General features: G+C 39.0%; 1 protein-coding gene across 1 annotated transcript; it reads right to left on the bottom strand.

The window, feature by feature from the left end:
• Positions 1 to 909: 909 nt before the first annotated feature.
• eomesa (eomesodermin homolog a) lies at positions 910 to 7,181 on the bottom strand. Its single transcript, XM_067425978.1, has 7 exons — positions 6,804 to 7,181; positions 5,233 to 6,092; positions 4,609 to 4,763; positions 3,873 to 3,994; positions 3,362 to 3,520; positions 3,215 to 3,276; positions 910 to 2,052 (listed from the first exon to the last, which is right to left on the bottom strand). Exons 2-7 carry the CDS (start codon positions 5,955 to 5,957, stop codon positions 1,278 to 1,280), a joined length of 1,998 nt encoding a protein of 665 aa, XP_067282079.1. The 5' UTR covers positions 5,958 to 6,092; positions 6,804 to 7,181; the 3' UTR covers positions 910 to 1,277.
• Between the last annotated feature and the right edge of the window lie 9,267 nt (positions 7,182 to 16,448).

Raw genomic sequence — 16,448 nt, 5'->3', positions numbered from 1 at the left:
TTTTAGGGTTTAGCAAAGTAAACTTTTTAGATGTTTCATCAGAATTTCTTGAGATGCTCCATTAGGCTTGAAATACACACCCGAGATCTGGTATTTTTAAGAGCCTTCTATCTGAAAGCATAAATAACATGCGTTATATTCCGTGTTGAATGCAATGGAAAACTGTGCGGTCGTTGTACAGAAACACTTTTAAATGTATTCAGCATGGGGGCTGAAAAGGAAAATGTATTTGTGTCACTTTCATCTAAAGAGCAGAAAATAGTGGCCATAAAACACGAAATGAGGAACTGCAGTGACTTCCTCTGTCACATTCACCCAGAAACGCGTTTCGTATGATCCGAAATAACTCCGGGAAAAGCTGTTGAATATACAGACGACAAACTCCAGTTTGACAGAACACGGTCAAAATAAAGAAAAACGACACGCGCCTACAAATAAAGACTCAACTGTGCGTTTGTGGTCGATAGAAACGGAATAATTAGACTGTTCCGCACAAACATTCAGTTTTCGAAGATTTAGAACATAATTAGTCAAAAATAAAGAAAATAAACTTAAATTAAAAAAATATACTGATCGTTGGTTTATTATAAATTGTGGGTATTTATTAAATGGCTTTAAAACGTTTAAATGTAAGAATTCAAATGATTATATTTAAAAATCAACGAGAAAACGGTTTTTGTTTTTTCGTCTTCTTTACAACCGTTTTACTTTAACCGTTCAACCGAAAAAACGGTTTAAATTTAAATGTTTTCAACGGTCAGTTTCAGCACGACAAGGTTAACGAATTAAATTTTCGTTCGCAGTTATTGAATTAATTTCTTTAATAAATAAATGTCCACGTATAAGAGTAAATTTCGGGCCTACATTGATACAGCAGTGAAACACAGACAAAGAAAGTATGAAAAGCACATTTTATTTCACCTTTCATAACAGTGCCATGAGAACATTTGTACAAGATACATCACAATCTAAAGTGCACAAATACTGTACAACAGAGGGATCTTAAATAAAAGGAAAAAGAAAATTAATCACATTGTGGGCTTCATAGAAAAATAAGATTAAAAATAATTAAGGGCATGCTTTAAAAAATAATACAAAGTAAAAACCCCGATAGAAGCGTATTTCACAAATGAACAAGCACAACTGGGGGCGGGGGGGCACGAAAGCTTTGGCACTTGCAGATTAAAAGATTAAAAACACAACATGGGCAGATCACTTCAAACAAAATAAGAGAGAGAGAGAGAAAGAGAATTAATAAATGATCTGAAAAGCAGTTCTTAAGGGCTGGTGTAGAAGGCGTAATAACCCATGGCTTTATGGCTCTCTTTGTTGTACTCCTCAGAGCTCAAGTCCTCACACTTTATAGTAGGCGAAGCGTCTGTACTGGAACCTCCGGGCGAAACGCGCCTCCTTTTGCACGCCATCGAGTATCCGCTGGTGTCTCCTGAGTCTACGGTTTTCAGCACCGGCGGGGCCTCCATCCAGGGGCCCGTGCTTCCTGATGCCGGGGCCGCCACCGAGCTCTCGTCCTGCAGCTTTTCTTTAGAGACTAGCAGGTCGTCAGTGTAGGCTGGAGGGCTCGGTCGAGGCGACCAAGGCAGGCCGGTTGTCATCTTCCTCGGGTACGAACTCCTGCTGCTCCAGCTAGCCATGGAGGCGAAGGCCGAATCGGGGTAGTAGCCCAATGCGTGCGGACTCTGGAGCGGCAGGGGCTTAATGCCATAGGGCAGGAGGCTAGAGGCCGAATAATCGCTATCATAGGACAGGTCCAATTTGGTGGACGCGCCGCTCTGTTGGACGGGCCCCACGAACCATCGCTGAGCCGAGGCGGAGCCGGCGGCCGAGTCTTCGCTCTGAGGAGAAAGCAGGCCGTTGGTTTGCGGAACGGCGCGCTCGCTGCCGTAGAAGCGGTGGTTTTGCGGCAGGTTGTTTACAAACTGGTCTTGGAAGAAGGGCTGCATTGCATAGCGGGCGCCGGGGACAATCTGGTGCGACCGCGGAGAATCGGTAGGAGAGGGCGTCAGTCTGTCGCTCTCTGGAGCCGTGTACATCCTGAGAGAGAGAGAGAGAGAGAGAGAGAGAGAGAGAGAGAGAGAGAGAGAGAGAGAGAGAGAGAGAGAGAGAGAGAGAGAGAGAGAGAGAGAGTCAGCAATTTGTCTCATTGTCGACATTGACACTTATGAAAATAATTCATAAATACTCATTAAAATATGAAGCCTGGCTAAATCTAAAGATCTTCCAAGAAAAACTGTATTATTTAATAAAGCAAAATAAATGGTGACACTTTACATTACTGTACACAATTATTTTTGAATGATTTCACTGTAAACATTTTTTAAGTACAATCAACTCGGATGTTTAAGTCATTGCACCGAAAATATAAAGCTGGCTAAATCTAAAGATCTTTAAAAAATACTGTATTATATTAATCAAAAATGTTTACAGTGAAATCATTCAAAAATAATTGTGTACAGTAATGTAACATGTCACCATTACACTTAACATTTCTGTACACAATAATATTTTTATGATTTTAAAGTAAATTTTAATGTTTTAAGTACAATCAACTCGGATGTTTAAGTGATTGCAACTTAAATTGACTTGAATCTTATATAAATTAAAAGATGTGATCAATAGGTTGACATGTGCTTTTACATTGATTTAACTTTTTAAAAAGTCAAGGCATTTCAACTGATTTCATCAAATCCACTTTGATAATAAATGTGGTTCAGTCAATTGTATTAACTTAAAATTTTGAGTTAATTGAAATTAAACATTTAAGGCAACGTTGTTTTTTTACAATGTACTAATAATTCTTAAGACATTTCAACATTTACAAATACATTACTAGAATGAGAAGTATGTGTTATGTAATGGATCTGAGCTGGCATGAACTAACAATGAAGATGTATTTGTTTGTTTTTTTGTGAACTGATATTAACAAAAGTTTAGATACTGTTATGAATTAGTGCATTAATGGAAGTGTTACCATATTGCCAAAAGTTTAGAAAATTGCAGAATTGTATTATAAACATTGCACTGCATGCACTTTGCAAAAAAAAAATGTGCAATGAATTTATTTAAATGAAAGATTTTCATCTGGGGCTTGAGAGTCACTTGTGTTCATTTGATCACTTAATGAAAGGACGACTCTTCTATTTTTTGGAGTGTTTTCACGTTTCTCAGTCGGGGCAGTTGTTTGAAAGCCACTTACGAATCGTAATTATCCCTGAAGCCTTTTGCGAAGGGGTTGTGGTCGATCTTGAGCTGTGTGATCTGCAATTAAACACAAAGACGAGGAGTTGAGAAGCGGCACAAAGCAGAAGTGGCTGCTGGGCGCTGTGGTGGCGTTTCTGCTTACGTCTGTGTTCTGGTAAGCCGTTACAGCGATGAACTGGTTTTCAGGGAAAGTGAAGGTTTGTGTTTTAGCTTCGCTGCTCATGTCCTCCACACCATCCTCTGTCACCTCCACAATGTGCAGCCGCGGCTGGTATTTATGCAGGGACTGGAGGACGATCATCTATTTTAACACACACCACACACACACACACACAGCATCAGTGTTTGTGCAGAGTTCATGGCCAGCGCTTGCAGTTAGAGGTGTCAAACCCACACTGAAGACCTCTGACTGGAAGTACACACAACTACCTCCTCACACACACACTCATTTTCATCTTTAAAATGTGCAAGATGCATCAGCAACATGTACTAAAATATATTCAAAATAAGTCATATTCAAAGCTTGTTCATTAACGTCACTCTCCAACATGAATGTGTCAACTTGTTTTTTTTGCACACAAACAAACTCAACATGACGTTTATGTGTGTCTCTAATATTGCCCAACACAATGAGTGCTCAGCTTGGTGTTTACCTGAGTATTGTTGTTATTTGCGCCCTTGTTGTTAGTTAGCTTCAGTTTGCCGAAGGATATTTCTTGCCTCATCCAGTGTGCCCCAGTGTTTGGTGATTCTGGGTGAACATACACCTTGTTTCCTACAGAAAAACACAACATTAATGTTTTGTGACATTAAATTAGCAGTTTGGCTTAATAAATCAGAAAAACTTTTGCACTAAAAATTTCCTTCATGCAAAACAGATGTATCGTGACTAAGAGCGATTTGGTTTGAATAATTCTAATACAGGAAAATAACACATCCACCCCCGCGAGCCACAAGTGCAAATCGCTCATTAAATGCAAAACTTCTTTCATTTTTAAACGAAATTACATTTTTAAGTGGCGAATATTATCGAATAATTACAATCACGCGTAAAGCTTTGAAATCGTTTTAATTCATTCGTTTAATTTCAAGCGTGTCGTTGAAATAAACAACATTCATAATTATGTTAAGATTTACATCTAACCAATTCGTTTATACCAACATCGAATGAAAATTAAAAACCCCTTAAAAAGAAAAAAAATCAGTTGTCTAATTCAGTTTTTCGTTGCATTTGATTATAAAGGTTATAAATCATAGCCTACTCCTGAAAAATGTAATTCACGATGTCCGAGAAAGAGAAAGAGAGAGAAAACACGTCACCGAAACATGTTTAACTGTAGATATAACAGGTTGTCATTTTGCTCACATTATTATTATTTTTTTTCTCACCTTGCATGTTGTTGTCCGCTTTCCCGCAGGTGACCCATTTTCCGCCCTGAAATCTCCAGTGGTTCGGATCGGCCAGAACAATCTCCACAAACACATTATAATGCGCCGTCAGGTTCAGTCCAGTGATGTTAAAACTTAGAAAGGGGAACATTCGCCTGCGAATATGATTATAAATAAAAAGAAAAAAAGAAATAAGAATTCGTTTTATTATTATATTCATTATTCAAATACATCGTATAATTGTATTAAAATGTACGCTGCATATTTTGTGTTAAAATAAACCCTGCACGCTGTTAATTATGTTCAACCTTTTAAAACAAATTTAACAGCATTTTTCTAACGAACATTTTTCTCAGCACATTTTTTTGGGGGTTGTTTTAACCCATGTATGCGCCAAATATGCAGAAAACCAACCGTTGCGTTTAACAATTCGAATTTAAAAACAACCGTTGCGTTTAAAACTTTGAATTTAAAAACAACCGTTGCGTTTAAAACTTTGAATTCAAAAGCAACCGTTGGATTTTCAATTTAAAGCAACGGTTGGATTTGTCCATATTTAACCCAAACATGGGTTGAAACAAGACAGTGTTTTGCAGAGTGAGCTCATGAACTTCTCGTCTTTACCTGCCCTGTTTGGTGATGATCATCTCAGTCTGATGGCGGTGAAATTTGAGCCACAGCGGTCTGTTACACAGGTAAACCTGCGCCCTGGCCGCGGAGCCCGAACCCGGGATGGGCATCGAGCTCAAACTGGAGCCCGGTCCGGGATAGGATGGGTACAGGCAACCGGGACCCTGTCCGAACTGATAGCCGCTTCCAAACTGACTCCGGCTGGCGCACACGGCGGATGAGAACCCGGCGGGTGGCAGAACCGAGCCGTAATGCAGAGAAGACGAATACCTGGACCCGTTCGAACCACTGTACACCGACCCGGTCTGGCCCCCGTACGGGAAGAGAGAGCACGGATTGGTCACGTCGGAGCTCGGTTGGGAAGAGGATATGAAATAGCGATCAGTGCCAAGTTCGTCGATGTTGTAGCGGCGGGCGCTGGACAGATCATCATCACCGATCACCGGAGAACTTTTCCGCGCGTCCGGTGCGGCGGCTGCCGCTGCTGCTACTTTAGTCCCGGTGAAGCTCTCGCTGTCCGCTTCATCCATCAGCGCGTTCCCGCCACTCAAAAACTTCTTGGCACCGGAGCTCTGCTCGGAATCTGTCCGGTCCATGTCCTGAAAATCGATCTGCGTTGACCCCGGGCTGTTGTTGGTGCTCTCTGAGGACGACGACAGGTTATAGAAGGTCTTGGGTAAGTTTACAGATGCGCCAGGGAGGAGGCTTTCTAACTGCATTCTTCAATATACTGATACGGGATGAAGATCAATCAGAAGCAGGTCGAGATCAATAAGTAGATCACACCAGGACGCGGCTCCGTGCGCCCCGCAGTTTGACCTCTGAAGCGACACCTCCGGATTTTCAACTGTAATCTGTGAGTGACAGAATTGTTTGAGAGAGTTTATATGAGATCTCACTCGAGGGGGCGGAGCCTCAGCAATTCGTGCGTTCTGAGGATTTTTCTCATTGGCTCAGAGGCTTTCGTTTTAACTGCCTAATTAAAATAAAATAATATCCTAGAAAATAAGTAGGCCTTTTTATGGGTCCAAGAAAATGTAGCATCAATAAAACATTTTTTTAGTTCCCGCTTAAAATGTTTATTATGATGGAAATGGGTTCTTAAGATTTTTTTTATATATATATTTTTGTAGGCCTAAAAAAAAAAATCTATAGCTATTGCATCTCCGCGAAAACCCACTTTTGGAACCGTTCATTTTATTTTAATGTGGGCAATTTTTATTGACTTTAAAGCCTGGGCCTGGTAAAGGGACGTTATTATTTTTATTATTATCAATAATAATAGCCTATTTTTATATTTACTTAATTTGTGTGTAGGATTTGACTAAACCTTAGAACATTTCAAAATGCGTTTCAAGCCAATTAATGAGTGTTAATTTGAGACTGACATTGAACCCACCGAGGAACTTGGAAGTGGATTGACACCATTTTAGATGCACTGAAAACAAAACAATTAACGGGTCCTCCAGGCTGACCTGAGAACGGTTGATCTAAATACACTTGAGCTCGACTGAACTTGGCAACCCAAATAATTAACAAACGATTAATGAGGAAACCAAACTCACCACAAACTGTCATGCCTTGAGTTTCTCGTGTAGCGGGGGTTAAAGTTCACCCTCTCCGGCTCAAATCACGCTGCACCTGCAATCTTCCCCCTTCTGTTCAGCGCTGGAGCCCAAAAAACGCTCAGATTTTAGCGAGCAGCCGCGTAAGGTCTGTTCACGCACAAGTAACGTTTCAAAAATTCGGTGAGATTTTAACGTGCAATTACCCTAAGCATTCCCCGTATAAAGAGTCTTGTGCATTTACATATTTAATTGCAAAATCTACGTGTTCTAATGTGTATTTCTATCGTGAACTCTGTTTCAGCGCCTGCATGATGCGGACTGAGGGAGATTGTTTTTAGCGTGCACGAGGTAAGTGGCGTGAGGCGCGCGCGCGCGTGCGTCACCTGAGGGGTTCTTTAAAAAAAAAACACACACACACACACACATCCTGCGTCTTGAATAATAATATGAACGACAATGTAGCCTACACTGGGAAAACATTTTTTTTTTTTTTTTTAGCTCAAGTAAATATAATAGGTACAATTAAGCATTTTTATTTAGCCTAAATTGGTATTAATTTCAGAAGTAAGTAATAATAGCCGAATAAAATAAATGTAGCCTAATACTAGCTTAATTGAACTTTAATTAGTTTATAATTCCTACATAATAATTATAATCATAACCGTCTTTTTTAAACTAGCTACTGAACAAATGCTTCTAAAATAAAAAAATAAAAATTTATGATTACACGTTCATATTATTAAAGCGAAATTTGCGTTATTTTAAAATGTGAATAAGCTCGAAATAAGCAGGCTGTAGTCTATTTATCAAACCGTATGGATGATTCAAACAATGTCTGAACACATTTTCAAAACGCGAAGAAGAAAAAAAACACCCAGGTCAACAGATGGAAAAACAATTGAGCCCCAGTTCACCATAAGGTAATATCTGATTGTCTTTATCATCAGGCGGTGGTAATAAAAAAGAGAGGGGCGGGGGAAAGGCAAATCCCACCCGGCTCAACCCCTTTCCAAGCTCAGGGAAACCGGCCAATTATTTTTCCGTGTGAAGGAACCGGTGATCGTGAAGGAAGAGACAGCCGGGCGGATAGAGAGACACCGCCTTATTAAAACCCTTCTGTACCACAAATCGGATAAAAGAGAGGGAGAAACGGACGGGATCGGGATGAGCGCGACGCGATACGGGGTGGCGATAATGGCCGGTTACCGGGAAGGGTCACCCGCTCCGCGCGAGAGCAGTTTAATGAAAAACCCCACCGGGTGTCCTCCTCATCAAACCCATCCGCGGGCTCGCTTTAGCTCGGCCTTGTAATTAAAATTCCTTGATGACAGCATGACAAATGAAAGAGAGTCAGTAATACATTTAATAAGGCACAGGTTGTGATTACATTTATCAAAAAATAGCACTATAACCCATTAACCTATTCACACTTGACATCACATATTTGGGCTATTTGACCTCGTTCGGTTCACTTTAAAGGTAATGGCTTTAAGGTCACGTGCACAAGACCTTAAAGTCACCATGAAACCAAAATTGACATTTTCCCGTTTTTTTTTTTTTAATGGAATATTGCAGTGTTTATTTTAAATTAATTATCAGTGCACATCGTTAATGTTTTCAATTAATGTGCCTCATAATCTTGAATAACGTCCAGAATTATCTCTTCTCTGATGACGAGGGCGGGGCAACCTGTCACTCACATGAGATCGACCAATAGCAATCCATCACCATCCAATCATTCAAGTATATGTCTCTGCATACACTCAAAAAAATGCTGGGTTAAAAACAACCCAAGTTGGGTTAAAAATGGACAAACCCAGAAATTGGGTTGTTTGTTTGAACCCTAAATGAACCCATTCAAGCAACCCAATTTCCGGGTTTGTCCATTTTCAACCCAACTCGGGTTGTTTTTAACCCAGCATTTTTTTTAGAGTGTAGTAATAGGAGTTAGATCAGTGGGAGGCGCCATAAACAGAGGGGTGTTACCTGATTGGGTCAGGTAAATCAATGCGTGATTTTGAAAACACCCACAAATTTAGAAACGCCCACTTTTTTTAATTTTTTTTTTTGCAGAGACTTCACACTCTAAAAAAAATTCTGAGTAAAAAATAACCCAATGTTGGGTCAAATATGGACTAACCCAGCAGTTGGGTTGTTTTAACCCAGCGATAGGGTTGTCTTAAGCAAATATTTAACCCAACTGCTGGATTAAAACAACCCAATCGCTGGGTTCAAACAACCTAATTTCTGGGTTAGTCCATATTTGACCCAACATTGGGTTAAAACAACCCAGCATTTTTTATAGTGCATCCTCAATCAATTCCTCTTAGACAAAATCAAGCCTCACCCTACATTTGCACTCTACAAAATGCTGGGTTAAAAACAACCCAAGTTGGGTTGAAAATGGACAAACCCAGAAATTGGGTTGTTTGAACCCAGCATTTTTTTAGAGTGTTCTTGTTTGAGAAGCGTTTCACTCGGATATTCGAAACAATATTCCAGACTTCCCTTTCATGCCGACTTTAAATCAGGAACAGCTTCAATCTTCAAATCTGGAAGTTTATGAATGCAATGAAAAGCCAAGTTTGATTGGGATTCTCACGTGGCCTCGTGGCTTCGGCTCATTCGGTGTGTCTAAATTATGAGATCAAATCCTGAAATGATCTCGACTGATGGTATGAGAAGGTGTGATGTAAAGACGATCCACACAGAGCACCTGAGAAACACACACACACACTCACACACACACAGGAATGATTATGCGTTCTCACCTGACAGATCCCGGGTCCCAAGTGCCTTGTAGTTTTTAAGGTGTGAGATTCACAAGGATTAGCTCCCAGCTAAGAGGAATATTGAGATGAGAACGACTTCTCCGTGCAGAATACTCAATTCTGCTTCCAGCTTTCAGAGCTTCAGGTTAAAAAGAAAGCTTCTTTAGTTCATAAACAATCTGTCCATTCCACAAAAGGCTCTTTAGATTTTTCAAATATTGTGAAAACTCTGCTTTGAACCCTTTATTTTTAAGAGTGTGGCTACAGTGCATTTAAAAGACATGATAAATGAATCTGTGTAAGTGTGTGAGATGCTTTAGTCACTGCTTTTGGCCATCGTGCTCCTCATTCTGTTTAAATGCTCTCATTAAATCAACAGCATTTGCAGCTTTATTTAGCTTTTGTTTTAACACAGCGATTGGGTTGTTTTACACCCGGTTGGGTTAAAAATTTGCTTAAGACAACCCAATAGTCCATATTTGACCCAACATTGGGTTAAAACAACCCAACATTTTTTACAGTGTGTGCTTCATGATACTATTGCATACACTCTCTAAAAAAATGCTGGGTTAAAAACAACCCAATTTGGGTTGAAAATGGACTAACCCAGCAATTGGGTGGTTTTAACCCAACGGTTAAGTTGGTTTAACCCCACAATTGGGTTGTTTTAACCCAGCGGTTGGGTTAAAAGTTGCTTAAGACAACCCAATTGTTGGGTTAAAACAACCCAATAGCTGGGTTAGTCCATTTTCAACTCAACTTGGGTTGTTTTTAGTCCAGCATTTTTTAGAGTGTTGCTTTGTATATTTAGACCATCATGCACTCTAAAAAATCTGGGTAAAAAACAACCCAATGTTGGGTCAAATATGGACTAATCCAGCAATTCGGTTGTTTTAACCTAGCGATTGGGTTGTTTTAATCCTGCAGTTGGGTTAAATATTTGCTTTAGACAACCCAATAGTCCATATTTGACCCAACATTGGGTTAAAACAACCCAACATTTTTTAGTGTGCGCGCTTCATGATAGCATTGCATATACACTCTAAAAAATACTGGGTTAAAAACAACCCAGGTTGGGTTGAAAATGGTCTAACACAGCAATTGGGTTGTTTTAACCCAGCGGTTGGGTTAAATGTTGCTTAAGACAACCCAATTGTTGGGTTAAAACAACCCAATTGCTGGGTTAGTCCATTTTCATCCCAACTTTGGTTGTTATAAGTCCAGCATTTTTTAGAGTGTTGCTTTTAGGCCACCATGCACTCTAAAACATTCTGGGTCAAAACAAAACAATGTTGGGTCAAAAATGGACTAACCCAGCAATTATGTTGTTTTAAGCCAGCGATTAGGTTGTCTTAAGCAAATATTTGACCCAACATAAGGTTAAAACAACCCAGTATTTTTAGAGTGTGCGCTTTATGATACCGTTGCATACCGTATTATCCGTGTGCAGATGTGTGTTGTGAGCAGGGGATATGTGTGTATGTGTGTTTGCATGTGTGCAATCTAGAGATGTGTGAAGAATTTGGGGAAAAGGGGCTAAAAATCTGTGAAAAGACAGAGAGGGGGGCTGGAACTCAGCTGGAAACTGATTGGCTGCCAGCCTGAGGAGGAAATAAGAATCTGCTGTCCTCTCCGGTCTGGGACCTCAGTGACCAGGCACAAGATGTCTGCCACGGCCCCCGAGGGCCCCGCGGCGTCCCCTCAACACTCCTCCGCCTCTGAAAGCGTCTTTCTCATTTTATTATTGACTGGAAATGCCACCCAGTCTTTATTTCCCTCCCTCGGTTTGTCTCTCTCTCGCTCTGTCCATCCCGAGCGCACAGGAGAGAGTCGGCCGAAAGGCTGCGGGTGAATCAGGGTCACTCAAAATCAATACTGTGCTTTTAGACGGGACAGATACATAAGGGACGGTAATAGTCTTAAATGTTCTTTTGTAACTCTCAGAGGCTTTGAGGGAAGATTTGGGATCCTGAAGAATCACGACACATTTTTAATTTTCCAACGCGAGCTGTGAGTATTTTCAGCGCCTTTCAGTGCAGTTCACAGATCTGGGTCAGTCACAGTTATTTTGTTAACTTCAGCTGCCTGTGCCATCCATCACGGGTATAAAACGCCCCTCAGTCCTTTGAGTCCTTGACAAATGAACTATATAAACACTTTGTAAAGGTGCTGTTAAGCTTATAATTATTATTATAAACAAATTATATATATATAAAATCTAATCTGGGTCTACTTCCTTCATATCTTCGCATATACATCAGTAAAAAACATGTTGGTAGCCTTCGGGCCCAGGAATTCTTCCTTCTGTGTTCCAGTCACAATTGAAACTTACGGAGATGGTTTCACTGGACATTTTTAAAATGATGTTAAAGGATTTGGAGACGACTTAGATGTTTCGACTAGTTATGTTTTTGTGTGTGTGTGTGTGTGTGTGTGTGTGGGCTGGTAATCCCTACGTTATGGGGACAAAATGTTTTTTTGTCACAATGTCACATTTTTAGGTCCCCATGAGGAAAACATCTTATAAATCACACAGAAGGAGTTTTTTTGAGAAAGTAAAAATGCAGAATGTTTCCTGTGATGGGTAGATTTAGGGGCTGTGTGTGTGTGTGTGTGTGTGTGTGTGTGTGTGTGTGTGTGTGTGTGTGTGTGTGTGTGTGTGTGTGTGTGTGTGTGTGTGTGTGTGTTTGATATGCAGGTTTAGGGGTAGGGGCAGTGTAGGGGGATAGAAAATGCGGTTTGTACAGTATAAAAACCATTACGCCTATGGAATGTCCCCATAAAACATGGAAACTGTGTGTGTGTGTGTGTGTGTGTGTGTGTGTGTGTGTGTGTGTGTGTGTGTGTGTGTGTGTGTGTGTGTGTGTGTGTGTGTGTGTGTGTGTGTGTGTGTATGTGTATGTGTGTGTGTTTTCTGTTAAACCCATGTGATATTTGTTGCTGTCACTCTTGGCCAGGATGCTCTTGTAAAACAGATTCTTAATATCAATGTGCTTCTTTTCCTGGTAAAATAAAGGTTATAATAATAATAATAATAATAATAATAATAATAATAATAATAATAATAATAATAATAACAATAATAGCCGAATAATAAACGTATTTTTCTTTCTTAAATACATGTCGTGATTTATACATTACATGCCTGTTTTTACTGATTAGAATGATGATTTTGGCTTGCCAGATGATTTAAAGGCCTTGAAAATGCATGTATTTTAAATGGCCAAATAAATAACAATACTGAATATGATATTGTTCGCTGTAAATTTGCCGCGGTTCAAGAGGCAGCAGGAGTGACGCGTTCGCGCCCTTTCACCTGTCACGTCACTCCACCGCACGCAGACGTGACGTGACGGCGGGACATCAGCCCGTGCCTCGCGGTGGATTCGCGACGCGCGCTAAATGTTCTCGGCGTGTATCATACCGCGGCTCCGTTACCGAGGTCAGATGACGGCAGACGGGAGATTTATTTACCCTCAAACGGCTGTCAACACCTCGTCAGACCCGACGAACAAAACAGGTTCCTTGCAGCGTCCTGATGTTATCGATACATGGAAAACAACCATGTCTGGGTTATTTGGCAGCCCAGCGCTGGGTAAATATTGGACAGAACACACACTCTAAAAAAATGCTGGGTTGTTTTAAACCAATGTTGGGTCAAATATGGACTAACCCAGCAATTTGGTTGTTTTAACCCAGCGATTGGGTTTGATTTCACCCAGCGATTGGGTTTGATTTCACCCAGCGATTGGGTTGTTTTAACCACCCTAATCCTACCCAAGGGCGTGTCATACGCCATAAAGTGCGTATCATATGCACGCAAAAATGAGTTTTGGCGAATACATTCCACGACATTGCACACTCGTACTATTAATACGCATTTACATGTGACCGGGTTGCATATTTGCTGTAGACAACCCAATTGCTGGGTAAAAACAACCCAGTTGCTGGGTTAGTCCATATTTGACCCAACGTTGGGTTGTTTTTACGCAGAGCTTTTTAGAGTGTACACTCTAAAACTGCTGGGTTAAAAACAACCCAAGTTGGGTTGATAATGGACAAAACCCAGAATTTGAATGGGTCTGTTCACTGGGTTCAAACAACCCAATTTCTGGGTTTGTTCATTTTTTAGAGTGTATGTCCAATGTTGTAATGTTTAAACCCTTGTCAAAAAACGTTTAAATAACAAAACTTATCTTTAAAATCTGCATATATGAAATGGTTTGTAATGCAAACCTTATGTTGAAAAAGGTCTCTTGTTTTAACTGGTTTGCCACAGACTAACCCAACATTGGGTTACATTAACCCAGTGCTGAGGAGGTTCATGTTTCCGCTACAGAAAAAACAAACATTTTAAGAGATAATCTTTATATCACACAATTCTGACTTTATATCTCACAATTCTGACTTTATATCTCACAATTCTGACTTTATATCACACAATTCCGACTTTATATCACACAATTCCGACTTTATATCACACAATTCCGACTTTATATCACACAATTCTGACTTTATATCACACAATTCTGACTTTATATCTCACAATTCTGACTTTATATCTCACAATTCTGACTTTATATCTCACAATTCTGACTTTATATCTCACAATTCTGACTTTATATCACACAATTCTGACTTTATATCTCACAATTCTGACTTTATATCTCACAATTCTGACTTTATATCTCACAATTCTGACTTTATATCACACAATTCTGACTTTATATCTCACAATTCTGACTTTATATCATACAATTCCGACTTTATATCTCACAATTCTGACTTTATATCATACAATTCCGACTTTATATCTCACAATTCTGACTTTATATCATACAATTCCGACTTTATATCACACAATTCCGACTTTATATCTCTCAATTCTGACTTCATATCTCACAATTCTGACTTTATATCTCACAATTCTGACTTTATATCTCACAATTCAGACTTTATATCTCACAATTCTGACTTTATATCTCACAATTCAGACTTTATATCTCACAATTCTGACTTTATATCTCTCAATTCTGACTTCATATCTCACAATTCTGACTTCATATCTCACAATTCTGACTTTATATCTCACAATTCTGACTTCATATCTCACAATTCAGACTTTATATCTCACAATTCTGACTTTATATCTCACAATTCTGACTTTATATCTCACAATTCTGACTTTATATCTCACAATTCTGACTTTATATCTCACAATTCTGACTTTATATCACACAATTCAGACTTTATATCTCACAATTCTGACTTTATATCTCACAATTCCGACTTTATATCTCACAATTCCGACTTTATATCTCACAATTCCGACTTTATATCTCACAATTCCGACTTTATATCTCACAATTCCGACTTTATATCTCACAATTCTGACTTTATATCACACAATTCTGACTTTATATCTCACAATTCTGACTTTATATCTCACAATTCTGACTTTATATCTCACAATTCTGACTTTATATCACACAATTCTGACTTTATATCTCACAATTCTGACTTTATATCTCACAATTCTGACTTTATATCTCACAATTCTGACTTTATATCTCACAATTCTGACTTTATATCTCACAATTCTGACTTTATATCACACAATTCTGACTTTATATCTCACAATTCTGACTTTATATCTCACAATTCTGACTTTATATCACACAATTCTGACTTTATATCTCACAATTCTGACTTTATATCTCACAATTCTGACTTTATATCTCACAAATCTGACTTTATATCACACAATTCTGACTTTATATCTCACAATTCTGACTTTATATCACACAATTCCGACTTTATATCTCACAATTCTGACTTTATATCACACAATTCCGACTTTATATCTCACAATTCCGACTTTATATCTCACAATTCCGACTTTATATCTCACAATTCCGACTTTATATCTCACAATTCCGACTTTATATCTCACAATTCCGACTTTATATCTCACAATTCCGACTTTATATCTCTCAATTCTGACTTTATATCTCTCAATTCCGACTTTATATTAGGGATGCACCGAATATTCGGCAACCGAAATTATTCGGCCGAAAATAGCCAAAAAAAGCACTTTCGGCATTCGGCCGAATAAGTAAAAAGGCCGAATAATTTTGGCCGAACAATGACGTTTTTAATGACGCGATCAAAAAGTAACCCACGTAGAGTGAGAGCTGCGTGCTTTATGCAGCAAACATGTCAGCAGTGTGGAAGCACTGTTTAGTGCTGAAATTTAGTGCTCATGTCATCGATGAGAAGAGGAACCGACTTTCATGTGAGAAAGCAGAGAAGCTACTTTTCATAAAGAAGAACCTGCCACTTTTCCTGAAGAAGTAGGCTAAGTAGGCTTATGTCTAAGACAGTTATTTATTTGTTGTGGGTTCATCCACATTTTTTGCACTATTCAATGCACATTAGTTGTTGTAGACATACAGAGTTACATTCTTTCAGCAGTCAGTTATAGGCCTAACATAAGCTATTCAAGAAGGGGGGCTTCTAAGATGGCCAAATAAAAATATATTTTTTTATTTTACTAATTATTTATTTTAAGTTATGTTGTGCTTAGTTTGTATAATATCTGCTGGAATGTTAAAAAAAATTCAGTGTTAAATAAATATTTTGAAATTGTATTTTTGTTATTTGATTTATTTCTCTGAAAAGCAACACAAAATAGTAAAAAGCAAATTTTTACTATTTAATTATTGTAATGGTAAAAAAAAATTGCCAAATAAATGGAAAAAATGCGAAACACCGCGTTCGGTATTCGGCCTTCGGTCTTCGGCCAAGCATTTCATTATTATTCGGTTTCGGCTTCGGCCAAGAATTTCATTTCGGTGCATCCCTACTTTAT

The sequence above is a fragment of the Pseudorasbora parva genome, chromosome 19 (assembly GCF_024679245.1).
Source record: "Pseudorasbora parva isolate DD20220531a chromosome 19, ASM2467924v1, whole genome shotgun sequence".
In the NCBI taxonomy this organism is placed as follows: Eukaryota; Metazoa; Chordata; class Actinopteri; order Cypriniformes; family Gobionidae; genus Pseudorasbora; species Pseudorasbora parva.
The sequence above is the reverse complement of the archived record's forward strand: the minus strand, read 5'-3'. Positions and strand labels throughout refer to the sequence as shown.

What these genes read in the sequence shown, in the direction of transcription:
- eomesa (XM_067425978.1), bottom strand. Translation starts at nt 5,957, where the DNA reads ATGCAGTTAGAAAGCCTCCTCCCTGGCGCATCTGTAAACTTACCCAAG. An exon ending in ATCATCACCAAACAGGGCAG is followed by an intron (nt 4,764 to 5,232) that starts GTAAAGACGAGA and finishes TCATATTCGCAG; the next exon opens with GCGAATGTTCCCCTTTCTAA. An exon ending in AGCGGACAACAACATGCAAG is followed by an intron (nt 3,995 to 4,608) that starts GTGAGAAAAAAA and finishes GTTTTTCTGTAG; the next exon opens with GAAACAAGGTGTATGTTCAC.